Source organism: Vanessa atalanta, chromosome 16 (genome assembly GCF_905147765.1).
Source record: "Vanessa atalanta chromosome 16, ilVanAtal1.2, whole genome shotgun sequence".
Classification (NCBI taxonomy): domain Eukaryota; kingdom Metazoa; phylum Arthropoda; class Insecta; order Lepidoptera; family Nymphalidae; genus Vanessa; species Vanessa atalanta.
The window spans coordinates 7,807,690-7,829,141 of NC_061886.1; the positions used below are offsets into that span (position 1 = coordinate 7,807,690).

The following is a 21,452-nucleotide window of genomic DNA, read 5'->3' on the forward strand; positions in this document are numbered from 1 at the left end:
GAGATTTTTAATCGATTTATTTTATCTTTAAACATATTTGTTATAGCATATGGAAATTGTTAAATAAATATTATCGAAATTAAACTTTTGGCAACCAGTGATGTGAAACAATAAACCAGCGTATTGGAGCTCGTTTGATGGCGTGGTGTGAGGATACATTTTTGGATTGCATCCATATTATTCGAAACCGCAGCGAAATGTATGGCCTTTACGTTCATAATGAACAAAATATACGTTGCATATTTTTATTGCTGTTTGAGTGTTTTCATTAATTTTATATAAATTAAAATATTTAATTAAAAATTAACCTACATATAAATTATTATTCTCCATATTTGTATTAAAATTATTAGTAACGGTGGAAAGGGGAAATTGAACGAAACAATACGTATAGATTTTTTACTTCATAGTTTTCTTTTTGATTTAGTTACATAATTTATATATATTCATAATAATGATTCATCTATTTTGTGTTAATGACTATGATTTTGTACACGCACACGATTGTGTACTTCGACATCGTCTATCAACAAAATCCATCAACCTAATAATACCACACATTACTTCATTGGCTGTTGACATTATTTCTTCTTTTGGTAAGAGAAATCTGTGTGTTTTTCCTCGAAGTTCGATCATGTAGGAGTAAAGGATGTTCGCTACAGCATAGCTCCAGTCAGTGCTGGTACCGGCAGCATAGTACATGAGGTCTTTAGTACTGCCTACTTTGTATGTGTGCCCACCACTACTGAATATAGCCTGAAAATTTATCGGACTAAATGACATATTTTTTATTATTTTGTATACAGAACAAGATGGCGTAGGCTTTTTACCGAAGATCGCAGGCGCAAATAGAGATAAGCACTGAGGTTAAGACTGAGGTTTCAGGTGCCTAATTTGTGTATATAGTTCATCTCGTGTTCGGCTCGTGAAGGCAAACACCCTGCAGAAAATGGTGTGCATAGGAGCAATGTCATGGCTTAAGTTTCAAATATATTTTTTCCAAAAGCATTTACAGGATAGAAGCAGTATTATTATATCAAATACTGTTTCGGTATTCGGTTTAAAAGAATCTCTTAAAAATAGACCTAAGAAAATTGACAGCTTCATATTTATAGAGGAAAATTCTTTTAGGGTCATACGATCTATTGAAAATTTTCTAAATGGTTATTTAAATTTTAGATGGAAATAAAAATTACCTTAGCCATAGCTGTTCCTCCTTCAAGCAATTCTACATAATCAGGACAAGGATCGCCTGTGTATCCCCAAGGGAATATAATTACTTCTCCGTAACTATGGAGTGATAAAAATACTTTAAAATTTGTCTCCGAATCTAGTATTACTCGCTGTAAACAATACAATTATGTTAATAATTTAAAAAAAGATTTTGGTAAAATAAAAAAACATATATAATAATAAGGCTAATTCAATAACGAACTATGTTTTTTTTATTCTTACTTTAAGAGCTGCGGTTTCAGGTTCTGAGAATGGTTTGGGACCTCTGTAAAAGATATTACCAGGATCTTCTGATGAACCCTCTTCGCCTCTTTCGCCCCAACCGTAACTTAAAAATTAAAATAATCGTATAATAATAATAATTTACTTTATTTTACGTATTTATTTGTAGTTTTGTGTCTCTTCTCATATCTTTAACAAGCTATCTGTATAATCTAATAATTTTTGCTCCTACACCGAATAAGCATTTAGAGTTTGACTTTACCTAAAATTTCTATTAAGATCGACACCCACACATTCTCCATATCGCGCTCTGTTCTTACGCCACATACGGTCGTGTGTGTGTGTGTATTCATAGCCGTCTGGATTTAAAACTGGAAGCAAATACCTGGAAAAAAGGAATTATGATACGGGTGTCAGTACTTTTTCATTTAAAATGAGGTTAAATGTTTTAATTTCAATTGACTGTAAAAGTCTCCGAATTGGACAAAGACTTTATCTCTATTCATAAATAAGGTTTTTGAAGCTTATTCCATCATCTTCTTCAGTGCGGATTTCTGAATACACATGAGGTAGAATTACACCAACAACATACATATTTCCTTACGTTATCCTTCAGTGCCTGATGAATTATACGAGATAAATTATAAACACAAATTAAACACATTATGCCACACGTTCACGATCCACATTTTTAAATATTACTCGTTATTGGATCTTATTTATATAATAGCAACACCAATAAAATAAACTTTACCGTTCCTCTACACACAATGCTTTAAAATAATTATTATTAATGATTATTTATTTGATTTATTAGAAAGTAATCGGTACTTAAATAAGATTAAAATAATATACAGCCTTGGTTTCCAAAGTAAGTTTACAGAGCAGAATCTTAGGAAACCAAAAATAAAGTGTCACAAATTGCTACATATGTACTTACATACTATTGACTTATAGCGTGATTATGTTCTTTCAAATATCATGCTGACATTATAAGGATTTAATACGGATTTTCATATTATAATAGTGAAAAGTTATGGTATGGACAAAGGCTATGTAGAATATTTATATTGATCTTATTTTGTGAAGATCGAGCTTGAAGTGGAGATAATAAAATATAAATTCGAGAAAATATAAAGATCACTTCTATGAGAGCTCCGTAAGGTTACTCCTAGAGGGTATATTTTAATAAGGGGTGTATTGTAAAATTAGAAAAAGCATATAATAAAAACTGGATATACCTATTTCAAGAAATCTACAATACAAGATACAATTTTTTTTTGTTTTTTTGTTTTTAATCTTGTTAATTTATTCGTCTTATTTTTTTATAATCATTTAATTCAACCTGTACATATAAATTACTATTTACATTTAAGAGTTGAGCAAAGTACTATCAAATAATATATTATGTGATGTTTAATCGCATGAGAAAAAGTGCGGATTGCGGTATAATTTCTAACACAGTACGGGCGAATAAATTGCTAAGCTCGAAAAAGATTATATATATCCTTAATAAATATATAGATACTTATTTAAAAAGTACAGTAAGTAAAGTCGGGATGGTATCTAGTGTTTTGAAAATATATAAAATCTATCATGATTATAGAGATGCTGAAGTTAATTTAATGTAAATTCAAATATATGTTGCGGAATTAGTACCCTTAATTGTATACGACTATATTCGTATGCAATTAAGGGTAAGCTTACCAATCCTTATTAGTGACGCTCTCGGGTTGTTCGTGGAACGTTCTGACAAGCCGGTCTGCGATGTACGTCACTACCGCCGCACTGATCCATTCGCGCGGATGGATAGATCCGTCAACCCAAACTCCTGTGTTATCGCTTTCACCGTTGGATATTTTTAACATCTAGTCAAATAACACCAATTTTATATAAATGAAATAACGTAAGTTGCCGTTTTTAGTAATTGACTAATAGTAATGCAATAAAAATGTATGTAAAAAATATGGTTTACGATCTCACACTAAAAGCTACGAATCTGGTTGATGTGGAATTATAGGTAAATATGTGAGAAGTTATTTATAATTTTTAAACATAAAAGCCAAAATGCTTGCAAAACTATAACAGATAAAATAACTTTAATATATTCGAATATAAGATAATTTGACATAAATAACGTTACCCGTAAATCTCTTCCTTCGACCGACTTGCCAATAACATTCACTGAACACAAATACGGATACAACGAAGCCAGTTCGTCCATAAACGCGTAAATAACGTCGAGACGGTGATAACTTTTCCAATCCATAGCACGACCTTTGATCACAATATTTAATTAAAAATGAATTAATTCATTCTAAAATAGTCCATATTAATGATCACTTATTCTAGTAACAAATTAATAGTGTTTCGTTAATGGATAAATATGGAGCGATATCTGATTGGGTAATTTTTATTTGGGTTTCGTTCTGTAATAATGTCACTTAAACAGATTTATTTATATAATTTTTTTATTTATTATTATAAGTATAGGCCCCACGAGGCTAAGGCATCCTCTCCTCTTGGTGTTGGAAGACGGTTTGGAGGTTATTTCACCACGCTGCTCCAATACGAGTTAGTGGATTTATTAATTACTTGTGATTGATTTTTTATTGTTTTAGAACTATTTCAAATAACATTTTGAACTTAACGAACATTACAAATGAATGAGTCTATTTGGCAAACATTACTTATAATAAAAAGTGTACGTCCTGAGTGATGGCGCACAGCGCATGTGGATCCGTCAGCATAATGCAAATGGTCATGTGCGCGCCCGCTCGCAGGTAGGACAGGTTCAAACATTTCCAGTATATTTGTTATGTGTGTGGCGGATATTTCATTAAATTATATATTAAAATTAATTTAAAATAGCAAATAAATATAAATAAACAAATGATCATATCTTATATTTTTGTTCGCTTTTCGCATTATTTGGTCTGAATTTATTACTCTATGATATATCAAATTTGAACCGATTTTATATTGCCAGTTGTCTTTGTCCTTGTCCTTCTTACTATTATAGTTTATTTTTTTATAAATATTGGACAACATCACATACATTACTCTGATCCCAATGTAAGTAGCTAAAGCACTTGTGTTATGGAAATCAGAAGTAACGACGGTACCACAAACACCCAGACCCAAGACAACGTAGAAAACTAATGAACTTTTTCTACATCGACTCGGCCGGGAATCGAACCCGGGACCTCGGAGTGGCGTACCCATGAAAACCGGTGTACACACTACTCGACCACGGAGGTCTTCAGAATATTTGTTATTTAATAATTTGTTTTAAAAAAAATTCTTAAACTTCCATCTTTTTTCAAATAAATACTTACTAGTTAGTTTAAGAAACCTAACCATTCATAATGACTTCTTGTTTTCTTAATTCTATCATACCAAGGACCAACTGTTCCAAGTTATATATTTCATTCCATTCAAAATGTAGCTTAATGTTTTTTATATTACTAATATTAACACTTCGAGAGATCGTTTACTAGATACAACAGTTAAGTAATTGTTATACTATATATATACGCCTATAGACGCCTATAGACGTCTCAGAAAATGTAAAAAACTATGATGTGTAAATAGTTAAGTTACCAACTTATTTCAGAATTGCGTCTAGTCTTTTTAATAGCATCCTGTTCTTTTTCCATCAAGGTTCGAAGATCTCCAATGGCTACAGCATACGGAATTTCTCTTTCATGCAACATTCCAGCCACCTGGCTGGACTGCGCCCCTTCCACCATGATGTCCATTGTACTACGCTCCTCTTTCCAAATGTTAATAACTGTAAGATTACCTAGACCTTAAAAACTAATTGAATTCAACTATTTTTGTAATACGTGTCATTTCAACTGTCAGCATCTTTCAATTGATTTATCATTAGAAATATAATTCAAATATCGTAAGTAAAAACTGTGTCAACAAGAATGTATTCATCATAACAAAAATCTAAGATATACAAAATAAATATGTTGGTGGTTAGAAGACGTGAATTATAATCGTTGATTCTGAATTCAAACTCATTCACGGTGGTGAAGGAAAAATTTGGCCAAAAATTTGGCCAAAACCAGCATTGGAGGTCGAGTAAGTTCCAATCATTCTACTTAAAAAAAGAAGTGAAGGTCTACCCCAGCAGTGGGAGATAAACAGATTGTTACTTTAATTTAATTAAATCAGTATCCTTTTTTGAATACTCAAAATAACAACATACCACCAACAGTATCCAACGATTTAACGAAATATCTTTGTCCGTCATTCGCCAATCTTAGTTCCCAAACTTGGGATTTATGACGTATCGCTGCCACCTTGGTGTCTTTTATTTATGACCTTTGAATGTACCCTTTGCAAAACGAACGGTATGCAATTTAATTTTAAAATTTAAGTTTAATTTTTATTTACTTGAAATTTTGACTAACAAGAGGTAAATAACGCATGACATTAATGACAACCTAAATACGGCGAAGAGTTAATATTTAAGAAGTTTTTATTTAATTCTTAATTAAAATAATTTTTTTCTCGTTAAGAATATTGGAGTTGATTTTGCAAATAGATCAAGTGATAGTTATTGTCTGTGCCCAATGATATTTACATTAAAAATGAAGAATCAAAAGTGTTTACAAAAGCGCTTTTATTTCGTCATGTTGTAGTGTAGAATTAAATGTATAGCTACTACCACCGGTTCGGAAAGTAGATTCCAACAAGATCCCACAGGGAGTCTCGAACTGCAAAATTATAAATTGACAGGACAGCTCATTTTTGCAGAATGAAAATAGTTCCAATATCTGTAGCCTTACTCTAAAGTAAGACATAATACTATGAAAGTAACCATTATATACTAATCGAGCAGTATCAAAATCAGTTAGTTGTCTAAATTTTCTAAATGATGCGTATGATGCGGAGTTGAGTCCTCCTGTTAAGGATGATAACTGAGGATACCTAGAAATACTGTAGTATCAATTCTATTTAGATTACTATTATTTAAAGCTTGCTTTAAATTTTGCTTTCTTACATTAGATACGGTAAACAGTACGCATTATGTTTTTTGACATTTAGCACTTTTTTTTTGTTAACTGGCGTTGTATCAGTGATATTGTACAGTATCAGCACCGTTGTCATCGTCGTAGTTAGCTTGTTCGGCAAATTCACGTAACTTCTGATCATCTGATCATTATTTAAAAAAAAACAACACTTTATTGTAAAAAGCGGGCGTAGTAACGCATCTAGATGCATGAATAAATAAGAGGTTTTTTTTGTAGCATTTGGATATTCCTTTAACCACTAACCATTTTATTGAATGAAATGTAAAAAACGACATAAAAACCTATTACGCAAACATCATACATATTAATTAAATAATATCAATAATTATGTCCCTGATTTTTAGTTTTTGAAATAATCAAATTAAAATCGAATATTACATAAGAATCTAAATCAAATCTCATCTTGAAAACTTTTGAGGAAAATACTTCATTGACGCGACTACGATAGAATATCTAAATACTGATACGCTTAAAGTACAGCACGATTCAAGGAAAGAAAAAACTAAAAAGAAACATACGTAGATCCTATTATTGTGTATCATATTTTCGAAAATGTTCTGTTAATTTTGCTGGTATCTATTTCACCTTCATAACCTATCGTCGAACAAATCTTGTATCTATCTTTATCTTCTAAATGAAACAATCCATTGTCAATCAAGACATATTTTACATATGATCTTCACCTGCAAAGCTAAAAGGTTTTTCTATGAATATAGTAGTAGTTGAGAATTCAACTATGCGAAAGACTAAATAAAGACTTTCCCGTAAAAATAGTCGGCTTTAAAATAAGAATAAAAAATCATTTATGTAATACCATTAAATACGCTGTAACTTATCATATTACGATTACGATTATTAAATGTTCTGTTTTAACTTACGTTATTTCTAGAGGGAATGTTTGATATGTTTCGGGATGATTTAGCATCATGTAAATGATGCCTTGAAATATTTTGACGTCGTTCTTTGAAAGACTATGATGTTTCTTAGTTTAATTTTAAGTAATATAGAGCTTGAATAATTTTGATTGATATATTAATTATTATCGTTGTCATTTTTAGATTTGTTATCAATATGGTCCATTAGCGCTTTAACACAGTTTAATATCGCCCTTCCAGTCTCTTCTATTTCTTCTTTCGGTAATCTGAATCTATGTTTCTTGCTTGTCAACTCTATTAGATAGCAATAAGGTATACCGGCTTTGCCGTAACTCCAGTCATTGCTTGTACCAGAGGCTCCGTACATTACATCTCTTGATATTCCTACCTTATATGTATTTCCACTGCTTTCGTATATAGCCTGAACAAATATATAACAAAGATGAATTTAAATCAGTGTGATTGTACACAAACTTTTTTTAAAGGATTATATGTAGGTACGACCTTGATGGAATTTTCAATTTATATTGTTTTTTTTTTTAAATTATGATGTGATTTTTCTTGACCAATATCAGCCACAGGGACCTTTACCAAGATAAGCAGGATATATTATTTTGTAGGAGTGTGGTTACAAACACAAGTGAATCTGCAGTCTTATGATTCAATGGGATGGCAAATCAGACGCGAACTGAAAGCGTAAAGACGCAGAATATACGTGATTTCCGTGCTTTCTAAGGTACAGGACAGTAAAAATTTGAGGATTTTTAAGACCGGAGCTAAGTTAAAGCCAGGTGAGTGCAGTGGCGAAATAGAAGCGATACCATAATAAAAAACACGAATAAAAAATTAGGTTTTAACCTTAGACATGACAGTGGCTCCTTCCAGTAACCGCACATAGTCGGGGCAGAGTTCATCCCTGTACGCAAATGGGAACAGTATTACTTGTCCATAACTATGGAGGGTAATGTACACTTGGAAAGGAATGCCGGATTTATATAATATATCCTAAAAATAAAAAAAGTTTCTTAGTTAACGAGATTTAATTAATAGTAATTGGGATTAGTAAATGTAATTTAGGTATTTGTTATTCTATCTTATAGCTTGAGAATAAGAAAAGTTAAAACTGAAAAAACTGAACCTAAATTGATTTATCTAGTACTTAGTTCTTTTGTAGATCTATCAATGTGATTATTTAGCAGTCTTTTCGTCACACGTCAATTCTGGGCATTTATGGGTCCGACTTTGAGGTCAGTGAACCAATGTAGCATCTAAGATCCATTGATGGTACAACAAGTGCAGTTTTTCTTGAGTTCCGATGTCCATCAGCGAAACCACTTAATATCAGGTGTTTTCTTCGCTCATCGGCTTTGTTATCATAAAATAAAAACGGTCGACTCGACTTATCGACCTCGACTTATGCACAAAAAATATTTCAGGTTTTTTAATATGACAACTATAATCTGGCGTATTCATTTCCTTATGATATCATATCTAGTAGTCATATATTACACAACGGTACAAATATTATTATTTTTAAGTTATACTCTCGAAACTGTTCTACATCGAGTAAGTTTTATAATTCAATTAATCTGAAAACGTAGATTATAATTCCGTCGAGTTGTAAGTTAGTAAATTAATTAAATGCAACAGAATGTTATAAAACCGTAGCAGTGAAATTGATTTACGACTAAAACCTGTTTGCAGTTTAATCTCTGCGTCCAGCGTCGATGACACGATTTCGGTATCAACGGCACATTACAGCTAAATGACGTTGGATTTACATTTACCTGTATTAATATATTGGACTTTATTACATGCATCACTTTGCTTTCATGGATCAATAGCAAAAACAAATAGTTTATCCACTTACTTTTAAATTATTTATATAACTATAAATTCATTAAATACTACTTGCATACTTTGAACATTAATCTAGACATACAAATGTGTAACGCTGTTTAAAACATAATTTATATTTGTGGTCACTCTAGTGCATTACCACTTGTAACTTTATTTATGTATGAAATATATTTAAAGTTCTGAGATTTACATTATATTCACTAATTGATTCCATAATAAGAACAAAATTGCCTTAATCATTTGAACCAGACCTATATTTTCACGTAACTGTTATATGTAAACTAAGAATATAAGTTACTATAGAAATGATTCTTACTCTGATAGCACACGACTCAGGCTCCGAAAATGGTACTGGGCCTCGATAGAAAGCATTGGTTGGATTATCCGAGGATCCTTTGCCTCCCCATCCATAACTAAAAGTAATAAAAATGTTATGCTGGATAATTTTCTCCTTCCAATTTTTATTGTCCTCGTCGTATCGTTTGTATAACTCGCGGTTAACATATTTATTTTATAGTCTTACATATGAATCAACTGAGATACTTAATTTTTCACCAGACGAAGCTAGCATACGAGCCAATAATATATAATGATGGCCATTCAAGCTGTTTCAAGTAATAAAGTATTATCAGTTGTAATAATGTTTTCGCTAACATTTTTTAACTTTGGTTTCTTTTATTCCAAATATTTTTATTACAAAAATAGCCTTTTTTTTGAGAAATAGAGACTAAATCGTTATTTGATGTTTGTCTATCTAATCAAACAGTTATACTCTTTCATGTAATATAATTTCCTATTAATTCTTACTAATATTATAAACACGAAAGTTTGTATTATGATGGTCTGTTACTCTTTCACCCAAACACTACTGAATGGATTTTAATGAAATTTTACAATAATGTAAGCTTATTATATCAGAATGACACAAAGTATATAATTTATAAGGACGTGTTGTTTTATATGTATGCCATTATTCCCAAAATAGAGAAACAAACATACAATGGTGATAATTAAAAATTGATAATTTATTTTTAATGCACCATTTGTAGTAAGAATGTGTTGATCCTTATATCAAATGAATACTTTTATCGCATCCGGTATTGTGTAAATGCGATAAGTCTGTCTGTTTCTCTATCACAGCCATACCACGGAACCGAATTTGATGAAATTTCGTATGAAGCAAAATTAAGTTCAAGGAAGGACATTTTGGAGGCCACTTGAGGAGGCTACTTTTTCTGCCCAATACCAGCCAACTGACAAGCAACTATTAAAACGCGAGCGAAAACTCGGGAAAGAACAAAAGTAAAAAAACCGCAGGTCCAGAAACGTACTGCATCAAAATTCAACAATAAGTTACATCAGAGTGAATAATCCAAATACCTTTTAGATAAAATAGTTAATGGTCCAATTCTCATGGAATGGTATATAAATTTCAAAATATACATCATTATTTTTATGATTTGATGTATCTTTTAATTGCACGATTATATTTTATAAATACCTAAAATTTCTATTAAGATCAACTCCAACACATTGTCCACCAAACCAGGCTCTATTTTTTCGCCACATACGATCGACGGTGTGCGAGTATTCATAGCCGTCGGGATTAACAACTGGATGAAAATACCTGTGAATTGAAATATTGTAATTATAGCGGCAGACTATTATTATATAAGCTCCGTCTATCGGAATAATTATTATTGTTTAAAAGTTTTGGTTTTATTTAAATGATAATATTTTACAAAACGACTTGTTAAAATAGAATGTAGTTCTTATATTAAGGATTTTTGTATTAGATTAAACGTGTTTTACTAATTTCATTCATTCTACAACCATACATAGGTACTGTCTGTAATTGATTCCAACAAATCTTGATACTTTTACTGATAAGAAACGTGTATAATTTGCTTATAAATATCAAAATATCTTGTAGCGAAGTAATACAAAGTTATTTTGATATAATATCAGTATGTTGATAAACATTACAATATTTACCAGTCTTTATTTGTCATACTAGTTGGCAATGTCGCGAAATTTCGTACGATATGATCAGAAATGTAGGTAGCGACGGCGGGTGCGATCCATTCCCGTGCATGGATTCCTGCATCCATCCACACTGCCGAATTACTTGCATTACTGTTTGAGACCTTGAGAATCTTAAAGACAAAAAAAAAAAAAAAATAATAAAAAATAAAATAAAAAGATAACACAAAATTGAATTCGATCATGATGTAACTATTAAATTTTGATCTCATTAAAATACTTTACCTTCAATTTTCTGCCCTCTATAGAATTTCCAATGACTCCTACAGTACATATCGATGGAAAATCATACTCCAGGTCATCTAAGAACGAATGTATTACACTCAACCGATGATATTCAGTCCAATTTATTTGTTTATGTGTTTTGTTTATACTTTTCTCTAAAATAGATAAAAATATAATATTTATAAACTTGAAACTATACAATTCAAACTCGTTTTGTAAGTTCATTCAACTTCGTACTTTCAGCTGTGTCATATCCTTTATTGTGATCGCTTTCGGGTTTTATTGTTGATTTTAATACTGATTCTCCTTGTAGTGTTTCCTTAAAACATGATTCGGATTTTAGTTCTTCTTTCGGACATTCTATGTCATTTTCAGATTTCTTTTCACGAACGTATCTCTCATGACATACTTGCGTTTCTTCATCATTAAAAAAATGAATAGTTTCATTATCAAAAAGTTGTACGTTAGTTTCATTATCTTTCACATCATCATTAAAAATATAAGGATCCAAACAACTCATATCAATAATGGGATGCGTGTAGCCTCTGTTGTAAAAATTGTTTACACTACTCATTATTTAAGTCAAGTATAGGTTTTATAAATGAGAACTGCCTTCAATTTTGCTGTTTATATATTTATAGCCGGTTGTTTGCATTTTAACCCAAAATTTATTTAAACTATTGCATGATTAACTTTTAAAGTATGTTAGGTATCTGTTACGTAATCATGCTGATAGCAATGGTGCTATTTTGACGATTTTGTGAATTGTGACACAATGTAATTCAATTTCTCTGTTTAATGACATCATCTGCACATTTAACGGCAATTAATTCTGGCAACGTCACGTAGCATTGAGCAGGCCATAAATAAAATTAAAGTTTTTTAATTATAATCTTAGTTACAATTTAAAGTGGATTGTATGAATCCAAAATTGCAATATTAATGGTTTTTAATAAACTTTTATGTAATATTAAACAATAATAAATGAGGTCAAAAAATTATGTAACTATATAAAATGTAAGAAGTATACTTATATAGTAATACTTTTACTAAAGCAAGGGTCCGATTATTTTTTTTAACAGTGAAATTTAGAACTAAAATAAAATAACTATAAAGGGATCCCGATAAATCTAACAAGCGAGTAACAAGCTAGAGGGAGGTTGGAGGCGCAATTAAAAAGATAAACGCGTGTAAGACGAAGTCGAGGCGACATTTGGGTGGGGGCGTTTGGGGACCGCCGTCTGGTTAGCGGGTTACCATGAGACCTACCCCTACTATGTTTTTTTATATCACAATGAATATTTACTTAAAGTAGAAGATTATATAATATCTACTCATTTTGGAATACAAATTTATAACCAGGTTTTGAAGTATGAAAAGGAGCACATTTTGCTATACCTACATTTTACAGATATCGATATTTATATTGTTCTAATACTCGTAATTATTTGGTCGAGTAAGAAAAAATGAAAACTTACACAACTTTATAGTCATCACACAATGCCTCCTTTATGTAATTCGCTTTATATACCTATTTTTATTTCAGAAATATTAATATATTATGCTATTTACTTATGACAATATCTCAAAGATAAAATTATTATCATCAACATCATTCTGAATCTCACTGCAAGGTGTGCGATTTACAGGATACAACCGTTGCCAGAAATCTTTGTCAATCGTTTCATTGTCTAGGGGGAGGCCGTCTCACACTACGTTCGCCTAAACTCTGGAACCGCCTCCACGCGAGAACTATCTTAGGTTCGTTTACTCTACGGACTATGTCAGTTGGTATTGTTTTCCACACATTGTGTTTCGGAGTTTTTATTTCCGAGAAATATATAGCTCGCTAAATTATATAATTTGAAATTGAAAAGTAGCTATACTGTCGGTTTCTAGACTATCAAGGTGAAAATCCATTGTTCAATGACAAATCTGTAGGGACTAAAGTATAATAGCATTATCGTTTAGAATAAATAAGATATATAAACACATGAAATTATAATTACTTAACTAAGATTGAGTGAATAGAAAGTGAGAAAAGGAAGAGTAACCGATGGTAAGGTATTTTCATTAAAAGGGAGTGCATAGGCGAGGGACGGAGAGGCGTTTACTGAAAATATCTGATTACATCTAATTATCGAGCGAGTGGCGCGGCTCTTAGCGCCTTAGCTCTTTGAGCCTTCTTGATTACATGGCTATTGTTTGCTCACATTTTTGCGACTGAAGAGTTTTCGATGGCAAACTCTGTATGAGCTTGTGCAAATTATAAAAACAGAGCTGTTAGGCAAATTAGGTATTTTAATGAAATATTTAAGGAAAACATAATGAAAATTGTGAATTTATTTTATATGATGATACGTATCAACAGAAACAATATGAATGGCTCACATAGTTATCTAATCTTAGCTTGAATTACAAATACCTCATTCTGTAATAGTTTTAACTGAAATATATAGTAATCATTGGTATTTCAAGAAATATAATCGGATTATTAAAAATATAGATCCAAGTCTATTAGGCTATGGTTTAGTAGTACAAAAAAAATATCTTACGATTTGTTTTCTGTCAATTATGTCAAAATTCTAGTGACTATTTTAGAAACCTAAAAAAAATTTTAAATTACTGTTTATAATTTGGCAAAAGTGGCACGAAAGGGCAGTCGATATCAAATATGGGACGTAAAATGCGTAAAAGAAGGACAAAAATTATTTTTGAAAAATTTAGATAACAAGGGTGGTAAGTTTTCTTCACGATAATTGAAATTATGAAAAATCTATTTTGAAGATGTGAAAATGCTAAATACTTACGTGTCTTTTAGAAAGCATGAGTGCAGTTTTTCAAAATCGTTAATTAATATTTTTATTTAAGCTATTAACATCTGCAAGGAAGGGACAATTGCTATGGACGTAATGGTGGATGCAAATCGAAAGATGCAAGTTGAAAAATTACTTCGTGACAGAGATATAGAATTTGAGGTCACAGGCACCGACGGATCGCGTAATAAAAGTCCCACCACCGGCTACCTCAGCCCAAGACCAAAGTCACCAAGTAAATAGATTCACATTACCTATTTTTCGATGTTATTTCATACATTGGATTTTTTAAATATTTAAATTTTTATGGCAAATGGTAGTTATGTATAATATATATTTCGTTTCATTTTAGTAGTTGATAATTAGATGTATCGCTGAAAGATTTTTAAAATTGTTTACAATCAACCAAATCTTTCAACAGATGAGGATAAGGCTTTATGTATCTATTCAACAAAAAAAAAACACAAAATTTTATTATTGACTAATTTTCCAGAACGCACACTGGATTGGAAGGATTTCTATCCCCTAAATGTAATCTACAATTTCATGGACAATTTAGAAATTCAATATCCTTCATCGTGTTCCGTGACCTCTATAGGTCAGTCAGTGGAAGGAAGAGATATAAAGGTTGGTAAAAATATTACTATATTCAACCCAGTGCATTATTACGTAATGAAGTAATTGTTACTTGTTCACAGATGTTAAAAATTTCTAACAGTAACGCCGGCAATTCCGGTGTATGGATAGATGGGGGCATTCACTCACGTGAATGGATTACTGTATCTGTTGTAACTTATATTGCTGATCAGTTTGCAAGAAATTTAGACAATCTTCCTGAAAATATAACTAATAAAGATTGGTAGTATATTCTAACATTTATGTTTTTATGACCTAAATTGTTTCATTTTGTGTAGTTGTTGTTTGCTAGTGCCAGAAGTGGAAGCTTATAGTGCTAGCAAAACAATTTCAAACATATATTTTTATTTTTAGGTATTTTCTTCCTGTTGTGAATCCTGATGGCTATCATTATTCTCACACTAATGAACGCATGTGGCGAAAGAACAGAGCTCGTGTTGGAAACTCAATTTTTGGTGTTGATCTCAATAGAAATTTTGGGTATATGCGAAATATTTGCGTAAGCAATTTGTACATATTTTTGGTATTATTACTGACACAGTTTTCTGCTTTTTCATTCAGATATTATTGGGGACGAGGTGGGGTAGATAGTTCTTCTGAAGATCCAAGTCATCTTAACTTTAGAGGATCTGAACCATTTTCGGAACCCGAAACTGCTGCAATCAAGGTGGTTTATACATAGTTTATATATAGCTATCTACATTTTTAATTCTTAGTTTAATTTAGTTGTTGTTACTGTTTTTGGTTACAGGATTTTATTTTATACTCCAGTACTCGCTTTAAGATATTCCTAACATTCCACGCCTATAGTGAGGTCATAAGTTTTCCATGGTGTTTTACGGCTGACCCTTGTGCCGACTATGTTAATCTCCTGGAAGGAGGTACAACGATGTCTAAAGTAAATATTAGAAGAAATAACATAGTTCTATGATAGATAGTTTATATATATTTTTTAATTTTATAAATAAGTTTTTATTTTCAGGCAATTTATAATGTTAATGGTCGTATGTATAAAGTTGGGAACTTTAAGGATTTAATGTATTTTGCAACCGGAACAAGCATTGACTGGAGCTATGGAACTGCGCGTATTCCATTTTCTTATTTAATAGAACTAAGGAGCAGACAACACAAGTTTCTATTACCTAAAGAGGAAATTTTAGATTGCTGTAAGGAGATTCTACAGGGTGTAAAAGCGTTGGCTGAATTTGTTGATAAAAAGAAATGTTTAAATTGTAGCTTGTTTTATAATAAAAATTGTTAACATGTATTTTATTATTTACTAATTTAACATACATTATATACATTGTAAAGTATTATATAAAATATAGATATATTCCCCGATCGCTTATTATACAAGTAAATATTCCATAAATTAAATATTTAACTATAATTGCGATTCATGATGCGAATCGATTGTCATGAAACAAATTTACTTATTTTCTTGTTTTGGATGAATTGTATAGATTTATGGCATAACTAAAAGCAATTATAAATTTCTACTTTTTAAATGCGTGACGGTTGATCAACAAATTCCATTAAAGCCTGCACTGCCTTCCAGTTTTCATTACACGTGTCCAGGATTTGGTCTTTCGGTAACCTGAACTTGTATTTCTTACTTCTTAATTCAATCATATAGGTGTATGGAATTTTCGCGATGGCGTAACTCCAATCTATGCTGGTACCACAGGCGTAGTATGTTAAATCTTTTGTACTGCCCACTTTGTATATGATTCCACTGTATTCAAATATTGCCTGAATAAATAATATATTAATAGTATTAAGTTTGTTAAACATTTCACTAATTATTTGGAAAAATAAATATTTGCTTGTATTTTTAAATTTACTCGCCATACTAAGGTATGGCGACATTTAGATCATGTTTGGTAAATCTACTCTACTAGTTTCTTACGTGGACATGTTACCCTTGCCATAATCGCGCCACCTTCTAGCAAACGGAGGTAGTCCGCGCAGGGCTCGGTTTTGTAGCCCCACGGGAATATGATCAGCTCATAGTAGCTATGAAACGATAGGAACACTTTGAAAGGTGTTGACGAACTCAATATGGTATCCTAAAAATATTATTAAATGTAAAACCTTCTTATAATGTAAACTGTATTTTTATTAAATAATTTATGAAATATATATATTTACCCTGACAGCTGCTGTTTCGGGTTCCGAGAAAGGCTCTGGTCCTCTATAAAACACATTATTTGGCATTTCAGAGGAACCTTCTTCCCCATTGTTTCCCCAGCCAAAACTGTACAAAAATATTGATAATAAATAATTTTGGTTTTTAGTAATTACTCGGACTCAGTTCCCAGAACTTATGCCCATATGAACATGTATACTCATTATGTAGGCCTCAATCACTGAATGGAAAACCAACCAATCAAGCCATGTGAAAATCGCAGGTTCGATCTTGAGCCTTTCAGGAAATTTTGTTTTAAAAAATATAACTTATTAGTTATCACAATAGTTAAAATATAACATCGAAACAGTTTTTCTTAAAATAAATTGAAACAGGAACCTAAAATTTCTGTTGAGATCAACTCCAACAAACTCGCTATCGTGTCGCGCTCGATTCTTTCTCCACATACGGTCTCGTGTGTGTGTGTACACGTAGCCGTCTGGGTTCAACACTGGAACTATATACCTGCATGAAATTGATTAAATAAGTTACTTAATAAAAATAGTCTTTTAGTACATATTCACTTTTATGATACTGTCTTACATTTTGTTTGTTCGGTTAATATCTCACAAGCGAATGAACTCTAGTGTGCTGATATCTAATACGAAAGTTTCCAAATAAAAAAAACTTAAGCATTTTTGTCAAAGTAAAATTTTTGTCAAAGTTAAATTTGTTGTTGGATTTTGCTCAATTAGTCTTTAGACAGAACTCTTACTGTTTTTGTATATTTTAAAATTATCTCAATTGAATTCAATATCATGATTGATATCAGGACTTGGATGGATATAGAAGTAGGGGACGACTAAAGAAACGATGGATGGATTTTGCGAAAGACGATATGGCTAGAAAGAATGTTACTTGTAAGATGACGACATACAGAAAAGTGTGGAAGAAGAAGACATGCTGCGCTGACCCCAAATAAAATCGGGATAAGGAAATAAAAAAATACGCGAGGAAACCTACGTGCTGTGGGATGAAAATCTACTATATATGTATCCAATTAATACACACTGTAGTTTGGAGTAGTATGTTAGAATAAACCTAAAACCTTATCCCAGAAGTGGGATATATTCAGACTGTACAGAATCATATAAAGTACTAAATACATTTAATCATTGCGACGAATAGTTTCGTACTTAAAGTAGAAAGACCTGTATAGGAAAAAGAAGTTGACAATCCTTATAAGTAATAAAATACGTTACCAATCTTTATTAGTAATAGAAGAGGAGGTGTTCTGAAAGTTTCGGACAATAATATCGGCAAGATAGGTCACAACAGCTGTTGTAATCCACTCTCGTGAATGTATGGATCCGTCTAACCACACTGCAACATTGCTTGCGTTGCTGTTCGATATCTTTAGCATCTACCATAGAGAAGAATTGGAATTAGCATCAGTAGAAAGTATTCGACTTATTTATCGTAATGTAATTTTATTCATTGTTCATAATATCAGTGTCTGTTTCACGAAAGCTATGAGAAAATCCAAGTGCAAAATGTATTGGAAACAAAAACAATATATTTTTAATTATACTGATACATATAAATATTTTGCTTTAGTACCTTGATATCTCTACCTTCTACAGATTTACCGATAACATAAACGGTACAGATAGCTGGAAAATCCTTTTCCAATTCATCCATAAACGAATATATAACATCGAGTTTATGGAATCTATTCCAATCCATTAACAGTACTGAAAGTTTTTTAACATTTATATCAATAAATTAATTAACAAGTTTATTACATATATATATATTTTATGTAAGACAAAGTTATTATTTTTTAAATTAATATAAATATATTCCTTACTTCTTCTTCTTCTTGGTCGTTCGGATGGAGCTATTTTTTTATTTTTGCTTGTGTATTTTTGAATCATTCCGCTTGGTATGTGATTTTCTACAAAACGATATTTAAGAAATATATATATTTAAGTTTAAAAAAGACGTCATAATTATAGAAGATTAGGTATGTAACTAACTTGGGCTTACTAATGTACCCCTTCTCTTTCGGAACATCCTTGTTTGTGTACAACTTTCGATTTTTTGAGCTACTTTTTCAGTTTCTTCTGAAGAGTCATCACTGCTAAAGAGATTGTTATGACGGAAGGGACTAATACTTTGTTCAGAATAATTCATTTTGACAATAAATTGATTGATAAACGGAAAACAAAGACAGATGATTTATGTTTGTATTTAAATCGAGATTTTTAATTGTATCAATACATATTTGTTATTATTGTATAAATGTAAAATATGGAATAGTTATTCTTTAAAAACAAACACTAAAATTTTGCACACAAAATAGTCACCAGTTACCTATATACAGGAAACAATAAGAGGAGACGAAATGATTAAATATGATTTAAAGGACAGATAAAGGCAAAAAATATAATTATTCAAACGTCATTTGCAAAAATAGGTTTTATATAATTATGTGTAAAGTTTTTTCAAAAGAAGATGGTAATGAGATAAAAAACTGAAGCCATTTAATAAATTTTCTAAAAATACCCTGTAGATAGTGAACTAGTAAATAAAATGAACTGCTCTCAGCAGTGACTGAAACGTGAACAAATTTCGGTCTCGGATTAGAAAACCGCGGGCAGAAAACTGCGCGTCAACTGCGTCCGCGTCCGCTTGCAATCGCAATCATGATGTCACGAGCGGTGTTATTCTGGAATTTGTTATTTGACGTCCTTAATTAAGAAAAATATAATAACAAATAAATATATATAATTTTATTTTATCCTCATTACATAACTCAGAGCTTTTCCAACAAAGAAAATTAGGAAAATGTAGGTATGTACATTTATTTATATGACTAATTAGTAGTTTAAAAAGAAAATTATAAAAGTACAAAGAGTGTACTCACTTAATGTTGTTTAACCGATTTCTATATGGTTTGGTACGAATATATATTTTTTTCATAGGGAAGATTTTTGTGATATATATTTTAGTGTATGTACAAATATACATATAAATTACAGCACGTCACGTTTTTAAAGGTCAATTCTTTTTATTAAGTAAAATAACATAGAGTAATAATAGTTTATTACTCTACGTTTAAATTTTGTTTTAAGATATAACTTGCTCTTAAAAAGATTTAAAAAAAACCTAGTAATGTAATTCTGTTATAATGTAATAGCTGTTAGAAAACACAGGTCGATGTTTTTTTAAACAAAAATGTTATCGAAATGATATCGTATTAGAATCGATTTTTGGAATAGAATAAGTATCAAAACTTTTACAGTTCAACTTTGAACAGTCGGTGAGCGCAGTCCCGTTAATTGTAGACAAACGAGATTGATTGAAATGGACATGCAATTTCTAGCTACGTCGCTTTTTACATTCCTAATCGACAGGTAAAAATTAGCTAAGGTAAATTACAGTTTAAACAACGATATATTTAGGTAACGTTTGTTAATGATTAACATGTTTTGGGTGTTTAAATTTCAATAGATATTGTTTAAAATTAATGATTATTTACTTTCGTAGGTAGAAACTAGAGCGATTCGTATCAGTGAAAATTTACAAACCAATACTATAATTAGAATAATCTTTTGGTATATATATTTAACTATAATTATCAATATTAATTTTAATGTTAATATTGTTAATAATAGTTTTCATGACGTCATATACGATGTATTTATGTATTTGTTTACGTCTATATCTACACATTTTATATGTACATGTAGGTATGATATATATATTAGAGAGTATTGACTTGATTTTTTTAATATATAATATAATATCTGCGTACTGTTTATTGCAGAGTTTTAAAGTAATATTTAAGTTTAGTTTAAATTTAGCATTTGTTAAATGTATGTATCTATATCCTAAGTATTTGATACAAACAATTAACATAAACGGAATACATTTTAATTTGCTCATATAAGATCATAAAAATGTATTCAACGTTAATCTCGTCTAAAAGGTGTGGGGGGAGGGTTCCGAGTTCGATTACCGGGCGATAATTAACACGATTACGCGGAGATAGTGGCGTGAAATGTCGACATCCCAACTAATTGAAATGTAAGGCATACACTACATTGTTTGGCTTAAGATATTTGACTAAAGATTCTGTAACAACAATATACTAACGAATTATGTATGTTTACTCGTACTTACCTGAGTTTAATTATGTTAGATGTTTAATGTGTACTTTTTGTCGAATAAGAAAACTAATTTATACATACAGAAGAAATTTTAAATTAGCTTTATAATTTAAAATTGTTATTTATACTAACTATCTATATTAAAAGCTACAAGAATTCGAAATGTAGCCTGTAATACTATGAACATCAAC

General features: G+C 30.9%; 3 protein-coding genes across 5 annotated transcripts; 1 reads left to right on the forward strand and 2 right to left on the reverse strand.

Annotated features, from left to right (window-relative positions):
- Positions 1-463: 463 nt before the first annotated feature.
- LOC125070126 lies at positions 464-12,146 on the reverse strand. The gene is made up of 15 exons (XM_047679826.1): positions 11,744-12,146; positions 11,507-11,661; positions 11,234-11,394; positions 10,740-10,865; positions 9,555-9,651; positions 8,237-8,383; positions 7,542-7,799; positions 5,675-5,780; positions 5,063-5,248; positions 3,599-3,732; positions 3,163-3,323; positions 1,718-1,840; positions 1,456-1,561; positions 1,197-1,343; positions 464-756 (listed from the first exon to the last, which is right to left on the reverse strand). The coding sequence occupies exons 1-15, from the start codon at positions 12,078-12,080 to the stop codon at positions 481-483; spliced, it is 2,520 nt and encodes an 839-aa protein (XP_047535782.1). The 5' UTR covers positions 12,081-12,146; the 3' UTR covers positions 464-480.
- A 1,944-nt stretch (positions 12,147-14,090) lies between these two features.
- On the forward strand, positions 14,091-16,079 carry LOC125069903 (carboxypeptidase B-like). 3 transcript variants are annotated; one of them, XM_047679510.1, is made up of 8 exons: positions 14,091-14,245; positions 14,378-14,557; positions 14,816-14,949; positions 15,021-15,181; positions 15,313-15,438; positions 15,520-15,625; positions 15,710-15,839; positions 15,928-16,079. In XM_047679510.1, exons 2-8 carry the CDS (start codon positions 14,410-14,412, stop codon positions 15,993-15,995), a joined length of 873 nt encoding a protein of 290 aa, XP_047535466.1. In that variant the 5' UTR covers positions 14,091-14,245; positions 14,378-14,409; the 3' UTR covers positions 15,996-16,079. The 3 variants fall into 3 exon arrangements, with proteins under 3 accessions (XP_047535466.1, XP_047535467.1, XP_047535469.1); XM_047679511.1 differs by having other exon boundaries at positions 15,710-15,856; positions 15,928-16,078; XM_047679513.1 differs by having other exon boundaries at positions 15,941-16,078.
- A 259-nt stretch (positions 16,080-16,338) lies between these two features.
- Positions 16,339-18,832, reverse strand: LOC125069934 (carboxypeptidase B-like). The gene is made up of 6 exons (XM_047679561.1): positions 18,707-18,832; positions 18,349-18,509; positions 17,486-17,611; positions 17,110-17,215; positions 16,881-17,027; positions 16,339-16,710 (listed from the first exon to the last, which is right to left on the reverse strand). Exons 1-6 carry the CDS (start codon positions 18,830-18,832, stop codon positions 16,462-16,464), a joined length of 915 nt encoding a protein of 304 aa, XP_047535517.1. The 3' UTR covers positions 16,339-16,461.
- Between the last annotated feature and the right edge of the window lie 2,620 nt (positions 18,833-21,452).

What these genes read in the sequence shown, in the direction of transcription:
- LOC125069903 (XM_047679510.1), top strand. Translation starts at nt 14,410, where the DNA reads ATGGACGTAATGGTGGATGCAAATCGAAAGATGCAAGTTGAAAAATTA. An exon ending in TGGAAGGAAGAGATATAAAG is followed by an intron (nt 14,950 to 15,020) that starts GTTGGTAAAAAT and finishes ACTTGTTCACAG; the next exon opens with ATGTTAAAAATTTCTAACAG. An exon ending in AATATAACTAATAAAGATTG is followed by an intron (nt 15,182 to 15,312) that starts GTAGTATATTCT and finishes TTTTATTTTTAG; the next exon opens with GTATTTTCTTCCTGTTGTGA.
- LOC125070126 (XM_047679826.1), bottom strand. Translation starts at nt 12,080, where the DNA reads ATGAGTAGTGTAAACAATTTTTACAACAGAGGCTACACGCATCCCATT. An exon ending in GATCTTAATAGAAATTTTAG is followed by an intron (nt 9,652 to 10,739) that starts GTATTTATAAAA and finishes TATTACTTTTAG; the next exon opens with TTATGGATGGGGAGGCAAAG. An exon ending in CTAAAAATGACAACGATAAT is followed by an intron (nt 5,781 to 7,541) that starts AATTAATATATC and finishes AGGTCATAAATA; the next exon opens with AAAGACACCAAGGTGGCAGC.
- LOC125069934 (XM_047679561.1), bottom strand. Translation starts at nt 18,832, where the DNA reads ATGGATTGGAATAGATTCCATAAACTCGATGTTATATATTCGTTTATG. An exon ending in GATCTCAACAGAAATTTTAG is followed by an intron (nt 17,216 to 17,485) that starts GTTCCTGTTTCA and finishes ATTTTTGTACAG; the next exon opens with TTTTGGCTGGGGAAACAATG. An exon ending in CCGAAACAGCAGCTGTCAGG is followed by an intron (nt 17,028 to 17,109) that starts GTAAATATATAT and finishes TAATATTTTTAG; the next exon opens with GATACCATATTGAGTTCGTC.